General features: G+C 34.7%; 1 protein-coding gene across 1 annotated transcript in view; it reads right to left on the bottom strand.

Annotated features, from left to right (window-relative positions):
* Positions 1-1105: 1105 nt before the first annotated feature.
* The window catches only part of BMT2 (base methyltransferase of 25S rRNA 2 homolog), a 103334-nt gene continuing 86087 nt past the window's right edge, over positions 1106-18352 (bottom strand). The window contains 2 exon segments of the mRNA XM_047763392.1: positions 1106-3899; positions 3902-4319. Coding sequence (XP_047619348.1) covers positions 3691-3899; positions 3902-4319 — 627 coding nt within the window. The 3' untranslated portion in view covers positions 1106-3690.

Here is an 18352-nt window from a genome sequence, read left to right as displayed (position 1 = left end):
TGTTACACTTTGAATTTAAGACAAAATAAGGTTTAGAAAAGCTAATACTCATCTCCTTTTTAACATTCAGAGGTCCCTAATTAAATTGTTAGCTATTGTAACATGTTTATTAGGTATCAGGTAATATAGACCACCACTAGCAATCTTGGAGCTTTATGTTCAGTGGGTCATGGACATTAATTTTTATTGTTAATATCATGGAAGTTACTACAAATCTGGTTTTTGGGAAAAATCAAATTACTATAGTACAAAAATTCTTCATAATAAATTTTTTGATTAGTAATTTAGAGGAATTTTTCACCTTCACTAGCTAACAACTTGCAAAAGCAAGTTTACATTCGGCTTACCTAGGACGTGGACTCTGGAAGAGGGATACCATTGCACTGTGCTCAGAAAAGTGAGGGAACATGAGCAAAACGCTCTCTTCCATAAATCAGAATTTATTTTTAGTTCGCTCTCTTCTAGAGGGATAAGCAATACATTCCTTTAATCTATGTGTTTGCAATTTGCTAGTTTTTGCTGTTAAAAATTTTTTTTTGCCTCCTGTTGCATTTTTAGGAAACAAGGGACTTAGTTAAGCAGGGGCAGAGGTGCAGGATCACTAGGACATCATTCGTAGATACAGATGTTGGCTTCATGTAGAATGTCTAGTGTCATTGTTAGATCATAAGTTCCGTGAAAGCATGGGACTGTGACCACAAGAAGCCCTGCTGTTTCCCCAGTATACTGACAGGGTAGAATTCAAATATATGTTCAATGAATAAAGAACTCTTTCACATCATGAGAAAGCCATCTGCTGCCCTAAAGATAACTGACATACTTAGGTAAATGATCTCAGATATAATTAACTTTCAAGCAAAGTAGAAGATGATATGGTTGACATATAATGAACTAGAATTTATGGTGGCTGTTGTCACTCTATTTACTGGTGAACCAGGACAATGGGGAAGTTTCTTGAGCTCTCTGGATCTTAGTGGATGAATTTAAGGGAATGGACTATTCTAAGTCATTTATGTTTTCAATTGCTTCCCAATTTTGAAATCATTTAGCAAGGTAGGTCACATACCACAAAACTTTCTCTTCATAAGTAACAGACAACGAATATTAGAAAATTTAAAATTTTTAATAAATGTGCTTTGTTCACAAAATGTGAAAAAATACAACAAACACAAACATACATTTTCAGGTAAGCCACCTCCCACCACTTGGCAACTATGATATAAACCACTTGATCTAATCATAATCCCAAAGAATACAAGCAGATGATCATTTGTTTTTGAAGCATCGAATTATTTTGGAGAATACTGTTGTGAATGTGACAGGAGGCCCCTTAACATCTTTATATCCAAACAAAATCATTCTTAAGAGTACCCATACAGTATTAGAAAGCTCTGTTAACTTCTCTTGTCATTACATATATAATCTGGCACCAAGTCACATGACTACTTATATTTTAACATTTATATTTCAAATTGGCTTTGGTGGAATACATATTAAATTCTGCGCCAACCTAATTTCAAAGAAGATGAATTTCCAGTAACAAATGAGATATATAAATCCAAACAAATTTATACTAAGTGGGATTACAGATTTTATAAAGAGATTTTTTTCTTTAAAGTACTACTTAAAATACATCATGCACACTTTGGAGCATAAGCAGAATCAACATCTGTAAACAATCAGAAGAATTTATAGCACCAACATTTTAGCTGTAACACAAAGGCTAACTCCAAGGTCATAAACTCACACCGGCCTGTCAAAAGAACTGTTTTCATTTACTTTCAAAGCGCTTTTGTTTGGTATTTGTTTTCTTTGCCCTTGAGATATTATTTACCCGAATCACAGGGAACAAACTCTATGGTAATGGAGGTACTAGCAACACGTATTTCTGTATTAACTTGAACACTCCCCGACGACTTCTCCCCCCGCCTTCTTTTGGGGGAGCTACAATACTTGACCTGTAGTGCTTAATTGGAAAGGAAGTCATAATTATTCCCTAATTAATTAAGGAATCTTGTGCTAGTGAAAGTAAATGAAAAACTTCAAGTTACTTCTGGCATATATGAGCAACCAATATTTATTGCATTTACTCAACTGACTTTTAGGTTAATTACAATCTTGTTACTTAAATTTAGAATGTGAAATTTAATTTGAAATATCGGGTACACACACTCACCATTTATATCTTAAAGGGTAAATTTTGTATTTCTAAATAAAGTTTGACATTCAAAGTTAACTACAGCAATTCACAATAATCACAAAAACACTTTTACCAGGGTAAAGAAGTGCAGTTTATGAATTTAGGATCAACTATTGAAAATGCAAGTTTTCTTTAAAAACACACATACATAACATTAACCATGAAATCTGAAACTGTGATATTTCAGTGCAAAAACCTCAGTATGAGGTAATTTTAATGTAATAACCACTTGAAAAAAAAAATCCACACAGTGGCACTCTTAAAAATGATAGTTTACATGACAATTGCTGGCTGACAAGACAATGTGGACTAGATGTTCTTAGCCATTTAAACTAATCTTGTCTTGTTGGACATATTTCTCCGTTATCATTTGCTTCTGATTCAGAAACACAGAAAGGCATTTATCAATGTGGAAAGGGAAAACTCCCACAGCCAACTAATGGTTTATATATTCAAAGAAATTTTCTGCTAGGATTTAGATAGAAATTAGAATACCGAAAGGTCAAAACCATTTTATGAGATTACTCGCAGGTTAATTTAAATTTTTTAATATAATTCCAGACTTGTAGTGCAGCACCCTCCTTAATGGAAAGGTGAGGACCTTATTAAGGTTGGTCTAGGTAGAATATAAGCTCTCTTACAAGTGCAAACCCTTTCACAAAGGTGTTTCAGGTCAGTATTGAGTATTACATTGTTCCTTGCTTAAATAGAAAATTTTTGTACATGAAACCTAAATTTAAAAAAGGTAAAAGTGAATTTTCATAGTTAAATGCATTTAACAACAAGGCTCAAGTCAAAAAGAAAGATATGAAAACTCTATTTTGGCAATGCTGTTTACTCTACTGTGCTAATCAACTGGAATACATACTTTGGGGGAACTCTCTCCCCCATGTCTGATGCTGCAAAATGAGCAAGAAAGAAAGAATAAGAATTATCAATTACAAAAAGTTCAGGGAATATTGGATCAAGACAAAACTGAGTCAAAATGGCTTTCTGTAACAAGTAACACGTTAGAAAAAAGAGTAAGATAAGTGCATCACAAAACTACTAAACCATTCTATCTCTGTGTCACATTTAACTTGTGAGTCATCAAAGTGCAACTACAGCTTTCTACATGTCTTAGTTTCTCATGGCAATGGTTTGAAGTCAACACTGAAAAGATGAAAATAGGAAAAATACATAGCAAATTATGCTTCATTTTTCACAATAGCACTAGAGAGAAAAATGTACCTTTCTATGATATCTTAGTGCTAAATGCTAAAGTAACAGTGGTTTCTGCTATGACAGGAATCACTCTGCATGAAACTTTAAGCTTTCTATATAAGAATAAATTTTAAAATCCAGAAGTAGAAAAAAATAGCAAACTCTGTAAACCTTTGCATTTCCTCTATGCAAACCAGGTTTTAAGTACTGAGTTCATGTTAGTATTTCTGATTAGTGTAAGCAATTAAGTTTAGGAGTCTGGACTGAAAGAGCCTTTTGCTTTTATACTAACTTAAAAGTAATATGGGATCTTCTAGCTCATAGAAAGGAATAGAGCTGGCTTGACTTTCTCCAGAATCTGAGTCATATGGAGCATCAGGGAGCTCTGTGAAACCATATGCTAGTTGTTCATCTTCTATATCTGATCGAACGTAGCAGGAAGGGTTAGAATATTCCTCATCTTCTATACTGTTGAAATCTTGAGGAATGTATAGCATCCTGGGTAGTTCCTACTAACCAAGTCACTTGTGGTTTTTAGGGAGGTTTTTCTAAATGCCATCAGATGCATATGTGAAAATTTTGAATACTTGAAACGTTTAAAGCCCAGGGACTCGATAGCAATCTTCCAGCTTTTCATCATCATAGCATGACGGTTCTGATGGGAGGAATCAGGTGTGATGATGAGCAATAAACCATTTAACACTAACAGTTCATGGGCTTTCTTGCAACAAATCCATCGCTGGTAAGGTGACGGAAAATAAGAAAGAAGGAGAGAGAAAACAACCACATGGAAAAGTTCTCCAGGAAGAATATCAATAGGATTTTTTAGCTGCTTCAAAAAGGCATCTATAGCATCTTGAGCAAGCTGGAGTGGTTGCTGAAGCTGCAAGTTCAGGAAGTCACATTTATATACACTCTGCAGAAAGGGAAAAATAAGTTATATTAAGAATTTTAAGATTATCTATACCTAATTACATAGATTTTAAACCACACTATTTCAGAGCATTTCTATATAATTCAAACTTTAATAGTGTATCTTTCCCTTTTAAATTATTCTATTGGCACAGACTTAGTCAACCAAAACTCTTACTCAGAAAAATCTCAAAGCATAATTAAGCCTAGAGTCTTTCTAGTATTCATTTAAAAATATCTTTTTGTGTAAAAATTAATTAAAAATTAGAAGTAATTTTTAAGCATATATTTTTAAAATAGTAAGTTTATTTGAAATTTAATGTGGATAAGAGCTTACAAGACGATTTGTTTGTAAACATAATCATATTTATATTCATTTAAATATTTATAGTTACCAAAACCAGGCTAACATTAAAAATAAACAAGAAATACCATGAAATAAAGATGAAACAAAGATGTACAAGAGGATAGTGAAAGTAGCATTAAAGATCTGCAAAAGCAAAATACCAAATTTTTTTTTTTTGGGGGGGGGCTTTTTAGGGCCACAGATGAGGTATATGGAAGTATCCAGGCTAAGGGTTGAATCCGGGCTACTGCCGGTGTACACCACAGCCACAGCAATGTGGTATCCTAGCAGCCTCTGCAACCTACACCACAATTTACAGCACTGCCAGATTGCCAACCCACTGAGTGAGGCCAGGGATTGAACCTGCATCCTCAGGGATACTAGTCATATTGGTTTTTGCTGTGCCACAATGGGAACTCGAGCAAAATACCAAAATTTTTAAGGTCATGAAAAACATCTTTTCAACCATTAACTTTATCATCTCAAAAGTAATTTTAGTAATACATTTATCCTATTAAAAGTTAATCTCTTGAACCATATTGTATATTAAATTTATTAACTAAGTCAAATGACTGAGATACACTACAAGTAAAGGAATAAACAGCACTGTATAATTTGCTGATTAAAACTCAATGGAAATAATCTAGAATAAGAAAGCAGTTTAAAATTAGATAAATTAGTTACCCTTACATATAACAATAGTTAATTATCAAAGATATGAGCTAATACCTTAGTCTCTCATCCTTGTTAGTATGTAGACAACTGGTCACATACCGATCTGGACTATGTATAGGGACGGTGATAGTCCAGATCACCGTCCCTAATAGATAGGGAAACACAATTCTGTTATAAGAAAAAAGATTGTTTTTCTTCTACCTTTTGCTCCTTTTTTTTTTTCATTGACGTATAACTGAAATATAACTGACACACAAACAGAATTAAAATGTACAGTTTGGGTAAGTTTTAACATTTATACACTCATGAAATCACCACTATAATTACTACTCTAACTGAATTAAGTTTTTTTGTGCCCCTTAAATAATCCTTTCCTTATACCCTTTCTGTTCTTTCCTTTCCACTAGGCAATCACTGATGTGATTTCTACTACTATATATAGTGTGTATTTTCCAGAATGTTTACATAAATGGAATAATACAGAATATTATACTCTTATTTTGCCTGGCTTCTTTTATACAGTACAATTATTTTGAGATTCATCTTTTTTCATGTACTGATCATTCATTCCTTTTTAGCACTGATATATATCCTACTATATCAAGGATATATCATTGTTTGTTTATCCATATACCTTTAATAGGTAGTTTGGTTGTTTCTAGTTTTTGGCTGTTAACACATAATGCTGCTATGAATGAGCACTCCTGTTTGTCTTTGAATGGACATGCTTTCATTTGTCTTAGGTAAATATTGAAGAAAGGGGTGGCTGGATCATGTAGTATATGCATATTTAACTTTTAAAGAAACTCCACAACTAGTTTCAAAAGCACTTATTGAAGGTTTACATTGCCACCAGGAGTTTATGGGATTTCCCGTTCCTCCAAATCCTCAACAACACTTGGAATAACCAGACTTTTAAATTAATCACAGCCATAGATGTGTAGTAGTATACTGAAGTTTTAATTTGGATTTCCCTAATGAGTGGTGATATTTACCTTTTTTTTACATGTACTTATTTACCATCTCAGTATCTTCTCTGGTGAAATAGCTATTAAAATCTTTTGCTGAATTAAAAATAGAATTCTTTTAAAATTTAAAAACCTATATTCTTATTGAATTTTGAGAGTTCTTTATTCTGGATACAAGTCTTTAATCAGATATATGACCTGAAAATATCTCTCTGATTATCACTTGTCTTCTCTTTCTCTAAACAATGTCTTTTTCTTTTTTTACTGAAGTATGGTTGATATTTTACAATATTAGTTTCAGGTATAGAGCACAGTGATTCAATATTTTTGTAGATTATACTCCATTAAAAGTGATCACAAAATAATAGCTATATTCATTCCTCAGTGCTGTACAATATATCCTTGTTGCTTATCAATTTTATACATAGTAGTTTGTATCTCTTAAATCACATACTCCTATCTTGCCCTTCTTCTCTCTCCCCACTGGTAACCACTAGTTTGTTTTCTGTATCTGTGAGTTTGTTTCTGTTTTACCACATATATTCACTTATTTCATCTTTTAGATTCTACATATAAGTGATACTGTACATTATTTGTCTTTCTCTGACTTATTTTACTAAGCATAATATTCTCTATTTCCATCCAAATTGCTGCAAAAAGGCAGAAATTTCATTTCTTTTTTATGGCAAAGTAATACTCCTGCATGTGTGCATGTGTATTATAGCTTGATCCATCCATCTAATGATAGATACTTAGGTTGCTTCCATATCTTGGCTATTATAAATAATGCTGTTATGAATACTGGGGTACAACTATCTTTTCAAATTAGTGTTTTCATTTTCTTCAAATATATACTCAGAAGTGGAATCACTGGATCATAGAGTTTTTTTATTTTTAGTTTTTTGAGGAACCTCTGTATTATTTCCCTTAGTAGCTTCACCAGTTTACATTCCCACCAACAGTGTAGACAGGGTCCCTTTTCTCCATATCCTCTCCAACATGTGTTATTTGTAGGCTTTTTGATGATAGCCAAAAGTATAAGGTGATATTTCATTGTTACTTTGATTTGCATTTCTCTGATTATCAATATCACGCACATTTTCATGTGCCTGTTGGCCATCTTTATGTCTTCTTCAAAAAAATGTCTAGCTCTTTGGCCCATTTTTAAACTTTTTTGGTGTGTGTATTTTTTTTTTCTTTTGATATTGCATTATATGAGTTATTTACGTTTTGGATGTTAAACCCTTATCAGTCATATCTCTTGCAAATATTTTCTCCCATTCTATAGGTTTTCTTTTCCTATTGCCAATGGTTTCTTAGCTGTGCAAAAACTTTTGAGTTTGATTAGGCCCCATTTGCTTATAATTGCTTTTATTTCTTTTGCCTTAGACGAATCTAAAAAAAAAAATTGCTACGATTTATATCAAAAAGCATTCTGCTTATGTTCTTGTCCAGGAGTTTTCTAGTTTCAGGGTGTACATTCAGGTCTTTATCTACTTTGAGTTTGTTTTTTGTCAATAGTGTGAGGCAATCTTTAATCTCATTGTTTTACATGGAGCTGTCCAGTTTTTCCCAGCACCACTTCTTGAACAAAATATCTTTTCTCTGTTGTATAATTCTCGCCTCTCTTGTCATACATTAATTGACCATGTGTGTGTGGGTTATTTCTGGGCTCTCTCTTCCATTCCATTGATCTATGTCTCTGTTTTTGTGCCAGTACCATGCTACTATGTAGCTCTGTAATATAATCCAAAGCCGGATAGGGTTATACCTCCAATTTTTTTTCCCCCCTCAAGATTATTTTGGCAATTTGTGATCTTATGTGATTTCATGTGAATTTGAGGATTAATTGCTCTAGTTCTGTGAAAAATGTCATGGGTGTTTTGATAGGAATTGCATTAAATCTGTAGATTTCTTTGGGTAGTCAGATTCTTTTAACAAAGATTTTAAGTGAGATTTCTCTTTCTGGAAGTTCATTATTAGTGTATAGGAAAACAAAAGATGTCTATATATACTAACCATGTATCCTGGCAAATTTACTAAATTCATTTTTTTAGTTCTAATAGTTTGGTGGTGGAGACTTCAGGGTTTTCTGTATAAAGTAACATGTCATCTGCAAGAGTGACAGTTTTACTTCTTCCCTTCCAACTTAGATGCATTTCTTTTCTTTCTTTTTTTTTTTTTTTGCAAGACTGTGTGTCTAGGACTAGCAATATTATGATAAACATAAGTGGTGAGAGTTTTTATCATAAATGGATGTTGAATACTTTTTCTGTGTCTATTGAGATGATCATGTGACTTATTGTTTTATTAATGTGGTGTGCATCACATTAACCTGCAAATAATGAAATATCTGTGCATTCCTAGAATAAATCCCACTTGATGACAGTATATGATCTTTTAACATATTGCTGAATTCAGTTATCTAATACTTTGTTGAGAATTTATGTATCTATATTCGTCAAAGATACTGGCTTGTAATTTTCTTCTTTGTAGTGTCTCTATTTTTGGTATCGGGGTAATGGTGGCCTTGTAGAATGAAATTGGGAGTATTCTGTCTTTTTCAGTATTTTAGCTAGTTGGAAGAGGAAAGGTATTAGTTATTCTTTGTATGTTTGGTTGAAATCCTCTGTGAAGCTCTCCATTTCTAGGCTTTTGTCTGATGGATTTTTTTTTTAAATTACAAATTCAATTTAGTTACCAGTAATCACACTGTTCAGATTGTGTTTCTGCTTGATTCAGCCTTGGCAGGCTGTATATTTCTAGAAATTTATCCATTTCTTTTAGATTGTCCAATATGTCAGTGTATAATTATTCATAGTATTCTCATGATTTTTTTTTTTTTTTTGGTATCTCTATGGTATTGAGTGTTACTTCTCTTATTTTGTTAATTTGGGTTCTTTTTTTCTTGGTGAGCCTGACTACAGGTTTATAAGTTTTGTCTTTTCATAGAACCAGCTCTTGGTCTCACTGATCTTTTCCATTATTTTTTGGTCTCTATTTTACTTCCTTCCTCTCTGATCTTTATCATTTCCTTCCTTCTGCTGACTCTGGGCTTTGTTCTTTCTTCTCTAATTCTTTTAGGTGGTACACTAGGTTGGTTTTTTTGAGATTTTTCTAAAGGAAGGTCTGTGTTGCTAAAAACTTCCTTCTTTGAACTGCTTTTGCAGTTGAGTTTTCCATTTCCATTTTTCTCAAAGAGTTCTCTGACTTCCTCTTGGATTTTTTAATTGACCCATTGGTTTTTAACCAGTATGTTGTTTAGTCTCTCCTTGTTTGTTCTTTTCTCATTTTTCTTCCTGTAACTGATTTCTAGTTTCATATATTGTGGTCAGAAAAAAATGCTTGTTATAATTTCTATACTCTTAAATTTGTTGAGACTTATTTTTTGCCTAACATGTGACCTATCCTAGAGAACACTCTATGTACCTTGAAAACAACATCTATCTTGCTGGTTTTGGATATAATATCCTGCTTATATTGAGTCCAAGTGGTCCACTGTGTCATTCATGACCACTGTTATCTTACTAGTTTCCTGTCTGGATGACCTGCACATTGATGTCAGTGGGGTGTTCCTCTAATAGTATTTTATTCTTGTCAATTTCTCTCTTTATGTTTGCCAGTATTTGCTTTTTAGGTGCTGTTGTGTTAGATGTATATATGTTAATAAATGTAACTCTTAACCAGCTATAATGGAAAAAAATAAAAATCATTAAAAAAAGAAGTATGAGAAGGAAGAAACTAATCAATAATAAAAAAATAAATTTAACTCCTCTTCTTGTATTGATCCCTTTATCATTATATAATGTCCTTCTTTGTCCTTTGTTATAGACTTTGTTAAATTTTGTCTGATACGAATACTGCTACCCTCATTTTCTTGTCGTTTGCATGAAATATCTTTTTCCATATTCCCTCACTTTCATTCTGTGTTTGTCTTTAAAGTCCCTCATAGGCAGCATCTAGATGGGTCTTATTTTTCATCCAATGAACCATCCTATGTCTTTTGATTGGAACATTTGGTCCACTGGCATTTAAAGTGATTATAGCTAGGCATGTACTTACTGCCATTTTATACTTGTTTTCTAGTTGTTTTCATAGTTCTTCTCTGTTTTTTTCTTTTTTTCTTCTTTTGTGGTTTGATGAAATTTTAGTGTTAAGCTTCTGCTCTTCTCTTTTTAATTTCTGTATATCTATTTTAAGTCTTTTATTTATGGTTACCATAGTATTGATGTGTACTGACCTACATCTACTTAAACTGGTAGTCATTTAAGTTCACATTCTAAAAGATGTATATTTTTTAACTCCTCTCCTATACATTTGTGTTTCTGATGTTATATTTTACATCTTCACAATTCTTTAATTGTTCATTGCAGTTACTGTTGCTTTCACAATTTTGTCTTTTAACCTTCAGGCTGGCTTAAGTGGTTGATCCTCCTTCTTTAATATATATTTGACTTTCCTAATGTGATTTCCCTTTCCTCTATATCCTTCTTTTCCACTTGGTGAAGACCCTTTAATATTTTTTTAAAGGTACATTTAGTATTGATGAACTTCTTTATTTTTTGCTAATCTGGAAGTTCTTTATCTTTCCATCTACTCTAAATGATAGTTTTGCTGGATATCATAAGTTGCAGGCTTTTCCCTTTTAGCACTTTGAATATATCATGCCATTCCTTTCTGGCCTGCAAAGTTTCTGCAAAGAAATCAGCTGATAGCCTTATGGGGATTCCCTTGTATATGACTCTCTGTTTTTCTCTTGCTGCCTTTAAATCCTATCTTTAACTTTTGCCATTTCAGTTATGGTATGTCTTGGTATGGGTCTATTTGGGTTCAACTTCTTTGGGATCCTCTGTACTTTCTGTACCTAGATATGTTTTCTTCCTCAGGTTTGGGAAGTTTTCAGCCATGATGTTCTCAAATACATTTTTGATCCCCTCCTCTCTCTCTTTTCCCTTGGGATTCCTATAAGGCAAATGTTGGTATAATTAATGTTACCCCAGAGATCTCTTATACTATTTTCATTTTTTAAAATTTGTTTGTTTTGCTCATCTGATTGGGTGTTTCCACTATTTTATCTTTTAGATCAGTTATGTGTTCTTCTGTATCACTTAATCTGCAGTTCATTCCTTCTAGTGTGTTTATTTAAGTTACTGAATTCATTTCTGACTGGGTCTTTTTGATATTTTCAAGTTCCTTGTTAAAATTTCCACTGTGTTCATCTATCCTTTTCCTTAATTCAATTACAAAATTTTTTTACCAATGTTTTTGAAATAGTTAAATTGCTTATTTTTCTTTTTTCTTTTTCTTTTTAAAGGGTTTTCTCTAACTCATTCAATTGAGAGCACTTCCTCTTCCTTTTCATTTTGCTTAACTTTCTTTGCCCCTATGAATTTAGGTGGAACAGCTACTTATTGTGGTCCTGAAGTGGTGTTCTTATATGGGAGCATCCCTCTCCAGAATGTGCTCTATGCTTTTGGTGGGAGAGATGGATCTGACAAGGATGGAAGTCACATCTTTCCTCAGTATGTGCCAGCAGCTATGACCTTGGTAGGGACTAAGGCTGGAGACAGAGGGGTGCAGTAAAGTCAGGTGTAAGGTGGGGCTCCACCTCTTTGCTCAGTGGCCATCACCACTGGATTAAATGTGAGTTTTCTCCTTTCCCAGCCTCAGAGTGGAGGAGTACTGAAGCAAAGGCGTGCCTGTGTGGGATCTCAACTCATGGTTACTGCAGAGATCTGAACTGTCTTCCACGCACTGCCTATGCAGGTGCCTGCCACTGTTTTTCTCATTATGCTCAGACATAGCCTTGGCTGCAAGTCCCTTTGTCTATCACAGTTGCTCACTGCCCCTAGCTACCCCTGCCCAGCTGTGGGGTTGCACTGCAGGGCACATAGATTCTTGGCATAAGTCAGGGCATAAAGCTATGGTAGGGCAGCTGCTAGAGTTCTGGGCTGCTTCTCATGTGCTGCCTGAGCCAACAATGGTTGCTGTTGCCACATCTAAGCTCTGTCCTGGGAACCTCTGTAAACCCATGACCAAATTTTCTCCCCAGTTGTGGCAGCTCTAGGTCCTGTGCCATGTTGCAGCATCGAGTACATGAGGCTAGAGCATTCACTCACTTTGGGCTAGGGAATGTGCTAAGGCAGTCATGGGAAACCTGACAGGTATTAAAGTCTTTAAACCACCCTCTCTGTCCTACCTTGGGGGCAGGCCAGCACAAATGTGTTCCTCACTAGTGTATTCCAGGCTTCCCAGCAGTCTCCAACCAGCCAAGGGAGAGGTTCAACTTCCCCGTGTAGGAACCTAGAACTGGGACACTCAAGCTTTTTCTCTGAGCCCCCTCCTAGAGGAAAAGGTCTCAAACTGATCACTTTTCTTCCCTTCTTGTCTGATTATGTCGGAATTTTTCTTACAGACTTGGTTGTACAGGAGTCCTTGTGTCAGATTTCAATTAGTTTCAGTAAGAATTAGTCCACATGTAAATGAACTTTTGATAGGTTCATGGGGAGAAGTAAGTTCTAGGTCCTCCTATTCCACCATCTTGATTGATGTTTCTCTTAACAGTGCCTTCTGAACAGCACTTAAGTTTTAAGTTTTATAAAAGCCAATTTATCAATTTGTTCTTTCATGGACTGCTTTTTGTCAAGGACAGGATATATAAGAAATATTTTCCTTGGTAGTTCTCGTCATGGTGCAGTGGTTAACGAATCCGAATAGGAACCATGAGGTTGTGAGTTCGATCCCTGGGCCTCACTCAGTGGGTTAAGGATCCGGCATTGCCGTGAGCTGTGGTGTAGGTCGCAGACGGGGCTCGGATCCCGAGTTGCTGTGGTCTGGCGTAGGCTGGCAGCTACAGCTCTGGTTAGACTGACCCCTAGCCTGGGAACATCCATGTGCCACGGGTGTGGCCCTAGAAAAGAAAAAAAAAAAAAAAGTTTCCTAATCCAACATCAAAAAGATTTTCTTTGATGCTTCCTTCTAGAACTTTTACAGTTTTAGGCTTTTCACTTAGGTCTATGAGCAACTTTGAGTTCATTTTTTTGTATATAATGTGAATTACAGGCTGAAGTATTCCTTCTATTTATGGATATCTAGTTGTTCAAACACTATTTGCTGAAAAACTACCCTTTCCATCTTACTTAAAAACTGGTATTCCATAAGTTTAGCCCTATTTGTAGATCCTCTGTTTTACTTTAATCTTGACTCTAATACAACACTGTTTTCATTACTCTAGGTTGAAACTAAATTTCGAAATTAGGTAATGTTACTCTCCAACACTGTTCTTTTTGATCAGGTTTGCATGAATTGACAGATCAAATTTGGGAAAATGAACATGTTAATGAGTTTTTTTCCCCCCACCAATAAACACTGTAAATCTCTCTACTTAAGTCTTCTTTACTTTCTCTTAATAATTTAGTTTTCAATGTGCAAGTCTGCCATATTTTTGTCAGCTTTATATTTCAAATAAATATATGCTCATATATTAAATACTTCATACTTCTGATACTATAATAAATGGTACTATCTTAAATATCTACTTGATTGTGGCTAGTATATGAATTGATTTTTTTTGTACATTAATCTTCTATCTTGCAATTTTGTTAAACTCACTACTAGTTTTCTTTTTTTAATTATTTTATTTTTTTCCATTACAGCTGGTTTACAGTGTTCTGTGAATTTTCTACTGTACAGCAAGGTGACCCAGTCACACATAAATATATACATTATTTTTCTCACATTATCATGCTCTATCATAACTGACTAGATATAGTTCCCAGTGCTATACAGCAGGATCTCATTGCTTATTCACTCCAATGGCAATAGTTTGCATTTACTAACCCCAAATTCCCAGTCCATCCTATACACCCCCCTCTCGCTTGGCAACAACAAGTCTGTTCTCCATGTCCCTGATTTTCTTTTCTGTAGAAAGGTTCATTTGTGCTGTATATTAGAATCCAGATATAAGTGATATCGTACGGTATTTGTCTTTCTCTGACTTACTTCACTCAGGATGAGAGTCTCTAGTTTCATTCATGTTGCTCTGCAAATGGCAATATGTTGTTCTTTCTATGGTTGAGTAGTATTCCATTGTGTATCTATACACACATCTTCTTAATCTAATCATCTATTGATGGACATTTACGTTGCTTCCATGTCTTGGCTATTGTAAACAGTGCTGCAATGAACATACGGGTGCATGTGTCTTTTTCAAGGAAAGTTTTTGTCTGGAAATAGGCTCAAAAGTGGGATCACTGGGTCATATGGTAGTCCTATATATAGTTTTCCATACTGTTCTCCATGGTGGCTGTACCAATTTACATTCCCACCAACAGTGCAGGAGGATTCCCTTTTCTCCACGCCCTCTCCAGCATTCGTTATTTGTGGACATATTAATGAAGGATATCTGACAGGTGTGAGGTGGTGCCTCACTAGTTTTGATTTGCATTTCTCTAATAATCAGTGATGTTGAGCATTTTTTCATGTGCTTGTTGGCCATCTGTATATCTTTGGAGAAATGTCTATTCAGGTCTTTTGCCCATTTTTCCATTGGCTTGTTGGCTTTTCTCCTGTTGAGTTGTATAAGTTGTTTGTATATGTGAGAGATTAAGCCCTTGTCAGTTGCATCATTTGCAACTATTTTCTCCCATTCTATAAATTGTCTTTCTGTGTGTGGTTTTTTTTTTTTTTTTTAATGGTTTCTTTTGCTGTGCAAAACCTTGTCAGTTTGATTAGGTCTCATTGGTTTATTTTTGCTTTTATTTCTGTTGCTTTGGGAGACTGATCTGAGAAAACATCTGTAAGGCTGATGTCAGAGAATGTTTTGCCTATGTTCTCTTCTAGGAGTTTGATGGTATCTTCTCGTATGTTTAAGTCTTCAAGCCATTTTGAGTTAATTTTTGTGCATGGTGTGAGGTGTGTTCCAGTTTCACTGATTTGCATGCAGCTGTCCAGTTCTCCCAGCACCACTTGCTGAAAGAGACTGTCTTTTTCCCGTTTTATGTTCTTATCTCCTTTGCTAAAGATAATTGACCACAGGTGTCTGGGTTTAATTCTGCATCCACCATCATGGTCCATTGGTCAGTATGTCTGTTTTGGTACCAGTACCACACTGTCTTGATTACTGTAGCTGTGTAATATTGTGCGAAGTCTAAGAGAGGTATGCCTCCTGCTTGGTTTTTGTTCCTCAGGATTACTTTTGGCAATTCTGGTCCTTTGTGGTTCCATATAAACTTTTGGATTGTTCTAGTTCTGTGAAAAATGTCATGGGAGATTTGATAGGGATTGCATTGAATCTGTAGACTGTTTTGGGTAGTATGGCCATGTTAATGACAGTAATTTTTCCAACCCAGAAGCACGGAATATCTTTCTGTTTCTTTGAATCCTCTTTAGTTTCCTTGATGAATGTTTTAAAGCTCTCAGCATATAAGTCTTTCACCTCCTTGGTCAGGTTTATTCCCAGGTATTGATTTTTTTGGGGTGCACTCTTAAAAGGTACTGCATTTTTGTATTCCTTTTCTAAGATCTCATTGTTAGTATACAGAAATGCAACTGGTTTCTGAATGTTAATCTTATATCCTGCTACTTTGCTGAATTCATTGATCAGTTCGAATAGTTTTTGTGTGGAGTCCTTAGGGTTTTCTATGTATAGTACCACCTCATCTGCATCGAGTGGCAATTTTACCTCTTTTCTTCCAATCTGGATACTTTTTCTTTGTTTGTCTGATTGCTGTGGCTAGGGCTTCCAATACTATGTTGAATGAACATGGCGAGCGTGGGCATCCTTGTCTTGTTCCAGATTTTAGTGGGAAGGCTTTCAGCTTTTCCCTGTTGGGTATTATATTGGCTGTGGGTTTGTCATAAATAGCTTTGATTATGTTAAGGTATGTTCCCTCAACACCCACTTTGGTGAGTTTGATCATGAATGGACATTGGACTTTGTCAAATGCTTTTTCTGCATCTATTCTGATGATCATGTGGTCTTTACTTTTCTTTTATTAATGTGGTGTATGATGTTGATCGATGTGCATATGTTGAGCCATCCTTGTGAACCTGAGATGAATCCCACTTGGTCATGGTGTATGATCTTTTTAAATGTTGTTGGATTTGGCTGGCTAAAATTTTGTTGAGAATTTTCGTGTGTATATTCATAAAAGATGTTGGCCTATAGTTTTCTTTTTTGGTGCTATTTTTGTCTGGTATTGGTATTAGGGTGATGGTGGCATCACAGAATGTCTTTGGTAGTGTTCCTTCTTCTTCAACCTTTTGGAACACCTTAAGAAGGTTTGGTAGAATTTGTGTGTGAAGCCATCTGGTCCTTGACTTTTATTTGTAGGGATTGTTTTTATTGACATATTCAATTTCATTTCTAGTGATCAGTCTGTTCAGTTTATTTCTTCTTGAGTTAGTTTTGGCAGGCTGTAAGTGTCTAGAAAGTTGTCCGTTTCTTCTAGGTTGTCAAATTTGTTGGCATATGATTGTTCATAGTATTTATTCTCTTATGGTTTTTATATTTCTGCACTATCTATTGTGACTTCTTTTTATTTATTTTATTTGGGTTTTTTTCTTTCTTCTTGGTGAGTCTGGCCAAAGGTCTGTCAATTCTATTTACCTTTTCAAAGAACCAGCTCTTGGTTTTATTGATTTTTTTTTTTTTGGTATTGTTTTTTGAATCTCTATTTTATTGATTTCCTCTCTGATCTTTGATTTCCTTCCTTCTGCTCACTTTAGGTTTTTTTTCATTGTTCCTTTTCTAATTAATTTAGGTGGTGGGTTAAGTTGTTGATTTGAGATTTTTCTTCTTTTTTGAGGAATACCAGTGTCGCTATGAATTTCCCTCTAAGCACTGCTCTTGTGGCATCCCATAGATTTTGAATGGTTATGTCTTCATTATCATTTGAGGTATTTTTTAATTTCCATCTTGATTTCCTCACTGACCCATTGGTTTTTTTTTTTTTTTTAGTAGCATGTTGTTTAGTTTCCATGTAAACTCACTAGTGAGTTCTAATAGCTTCTCTGTAGATTCTACAGAAGAGTCTAATAGATGATTGATATCATCTGTGAACAAAGACATTTTTACATCTTTCTTTCCAATCTGGATACCTATCATTGCTTTTTCTTGTTTTACTGCACTGGCTAAAACCTCTAGAAAATGCTAAATAGAGGAGGTGAGAGTAAATATCTTTATCTTGTTATTATTTCATTTTTATTGAAAAAGTCTTTTTCTTTCACTATTAAGAATGATGTTAGCTGTAGGTCTCTTAATGTACTACTTCAGTTTTTGAAAAGTTTTTTTAATGGTATATATATGTTTATTTTTAACCATTTTTAAAAACAGAAGAATAGTTCATTTACAATGTTGTATTAGTTTCAGGTATAACAGCAAAGTGATTCAGTTATGTACATACCTATGTACCTATAAATACATACATATTTCTCTTCAGTTCTTTCCCATTATAGGTTATTACAGGCCACTGAATATAGTTTCTTGTGCTAGATAGTATAGAGGTCTTTGTTGTTTATTTTATACATAGTAGTGTGTATATATTAATCCAAAACTCCTAATTTATCCTTCTTCTCTCCCCACTGTCCCTTTTGGAAACCATAGTGTGTTTGCTATTCCTTTCCTCTTTTTTTTTTTTCTTTTTGGCTCCTCCATGGCATATGGAGTTCCTGTGCCATGGATCAGATACAACTGTAGTTGCAACCTGTGCCACGGATGTGGCAACACTGGATTCTTTAACCCACCGTGCTGGGCCAGGGCTCAAACCTGCATCCTGGCACTGTAGAGCCACTGCCAATCCCACTGTGCTGATCCATGTTTGCTATTTCTGTTTGTTGTCTATTTCTGTCTTGTAAATATGTTCATTTATATAACTTTTTTAGATTCCACATACAAGTAATATCATGATATATTTTTTTCTGACTTACTGCACTTAATATGATAATCTCTAGGTCCATTCATGTTGCCACAGATGGCATTACTGCATTCTTTTCTTACGGCTGAGTAATAGTCCACTGTATGTATGTGTATATACATATACACGTGCA

Source organism: Phacochoerus africanus, chromosome 16, assembly GCF_016906955.1.
Source record: "Phacochoerus africanus isolate WHEZ1 chromosome 16, ROS_Pafr_v1, whole genome shotgun sequence".
In the NCBI taxonomy this organism is placed as follows: domain Eukaryota; kingdom Metazoa; phylum Chordata; class Mammalia; order Artiodactyla; family Suidae; genus Phacochoerus; species Phacochoerus africanus.
Note: the sequence above shows the minus strand (reverse complement) of the source record. Positions and strands in the feature narration are given on the sequence as shown.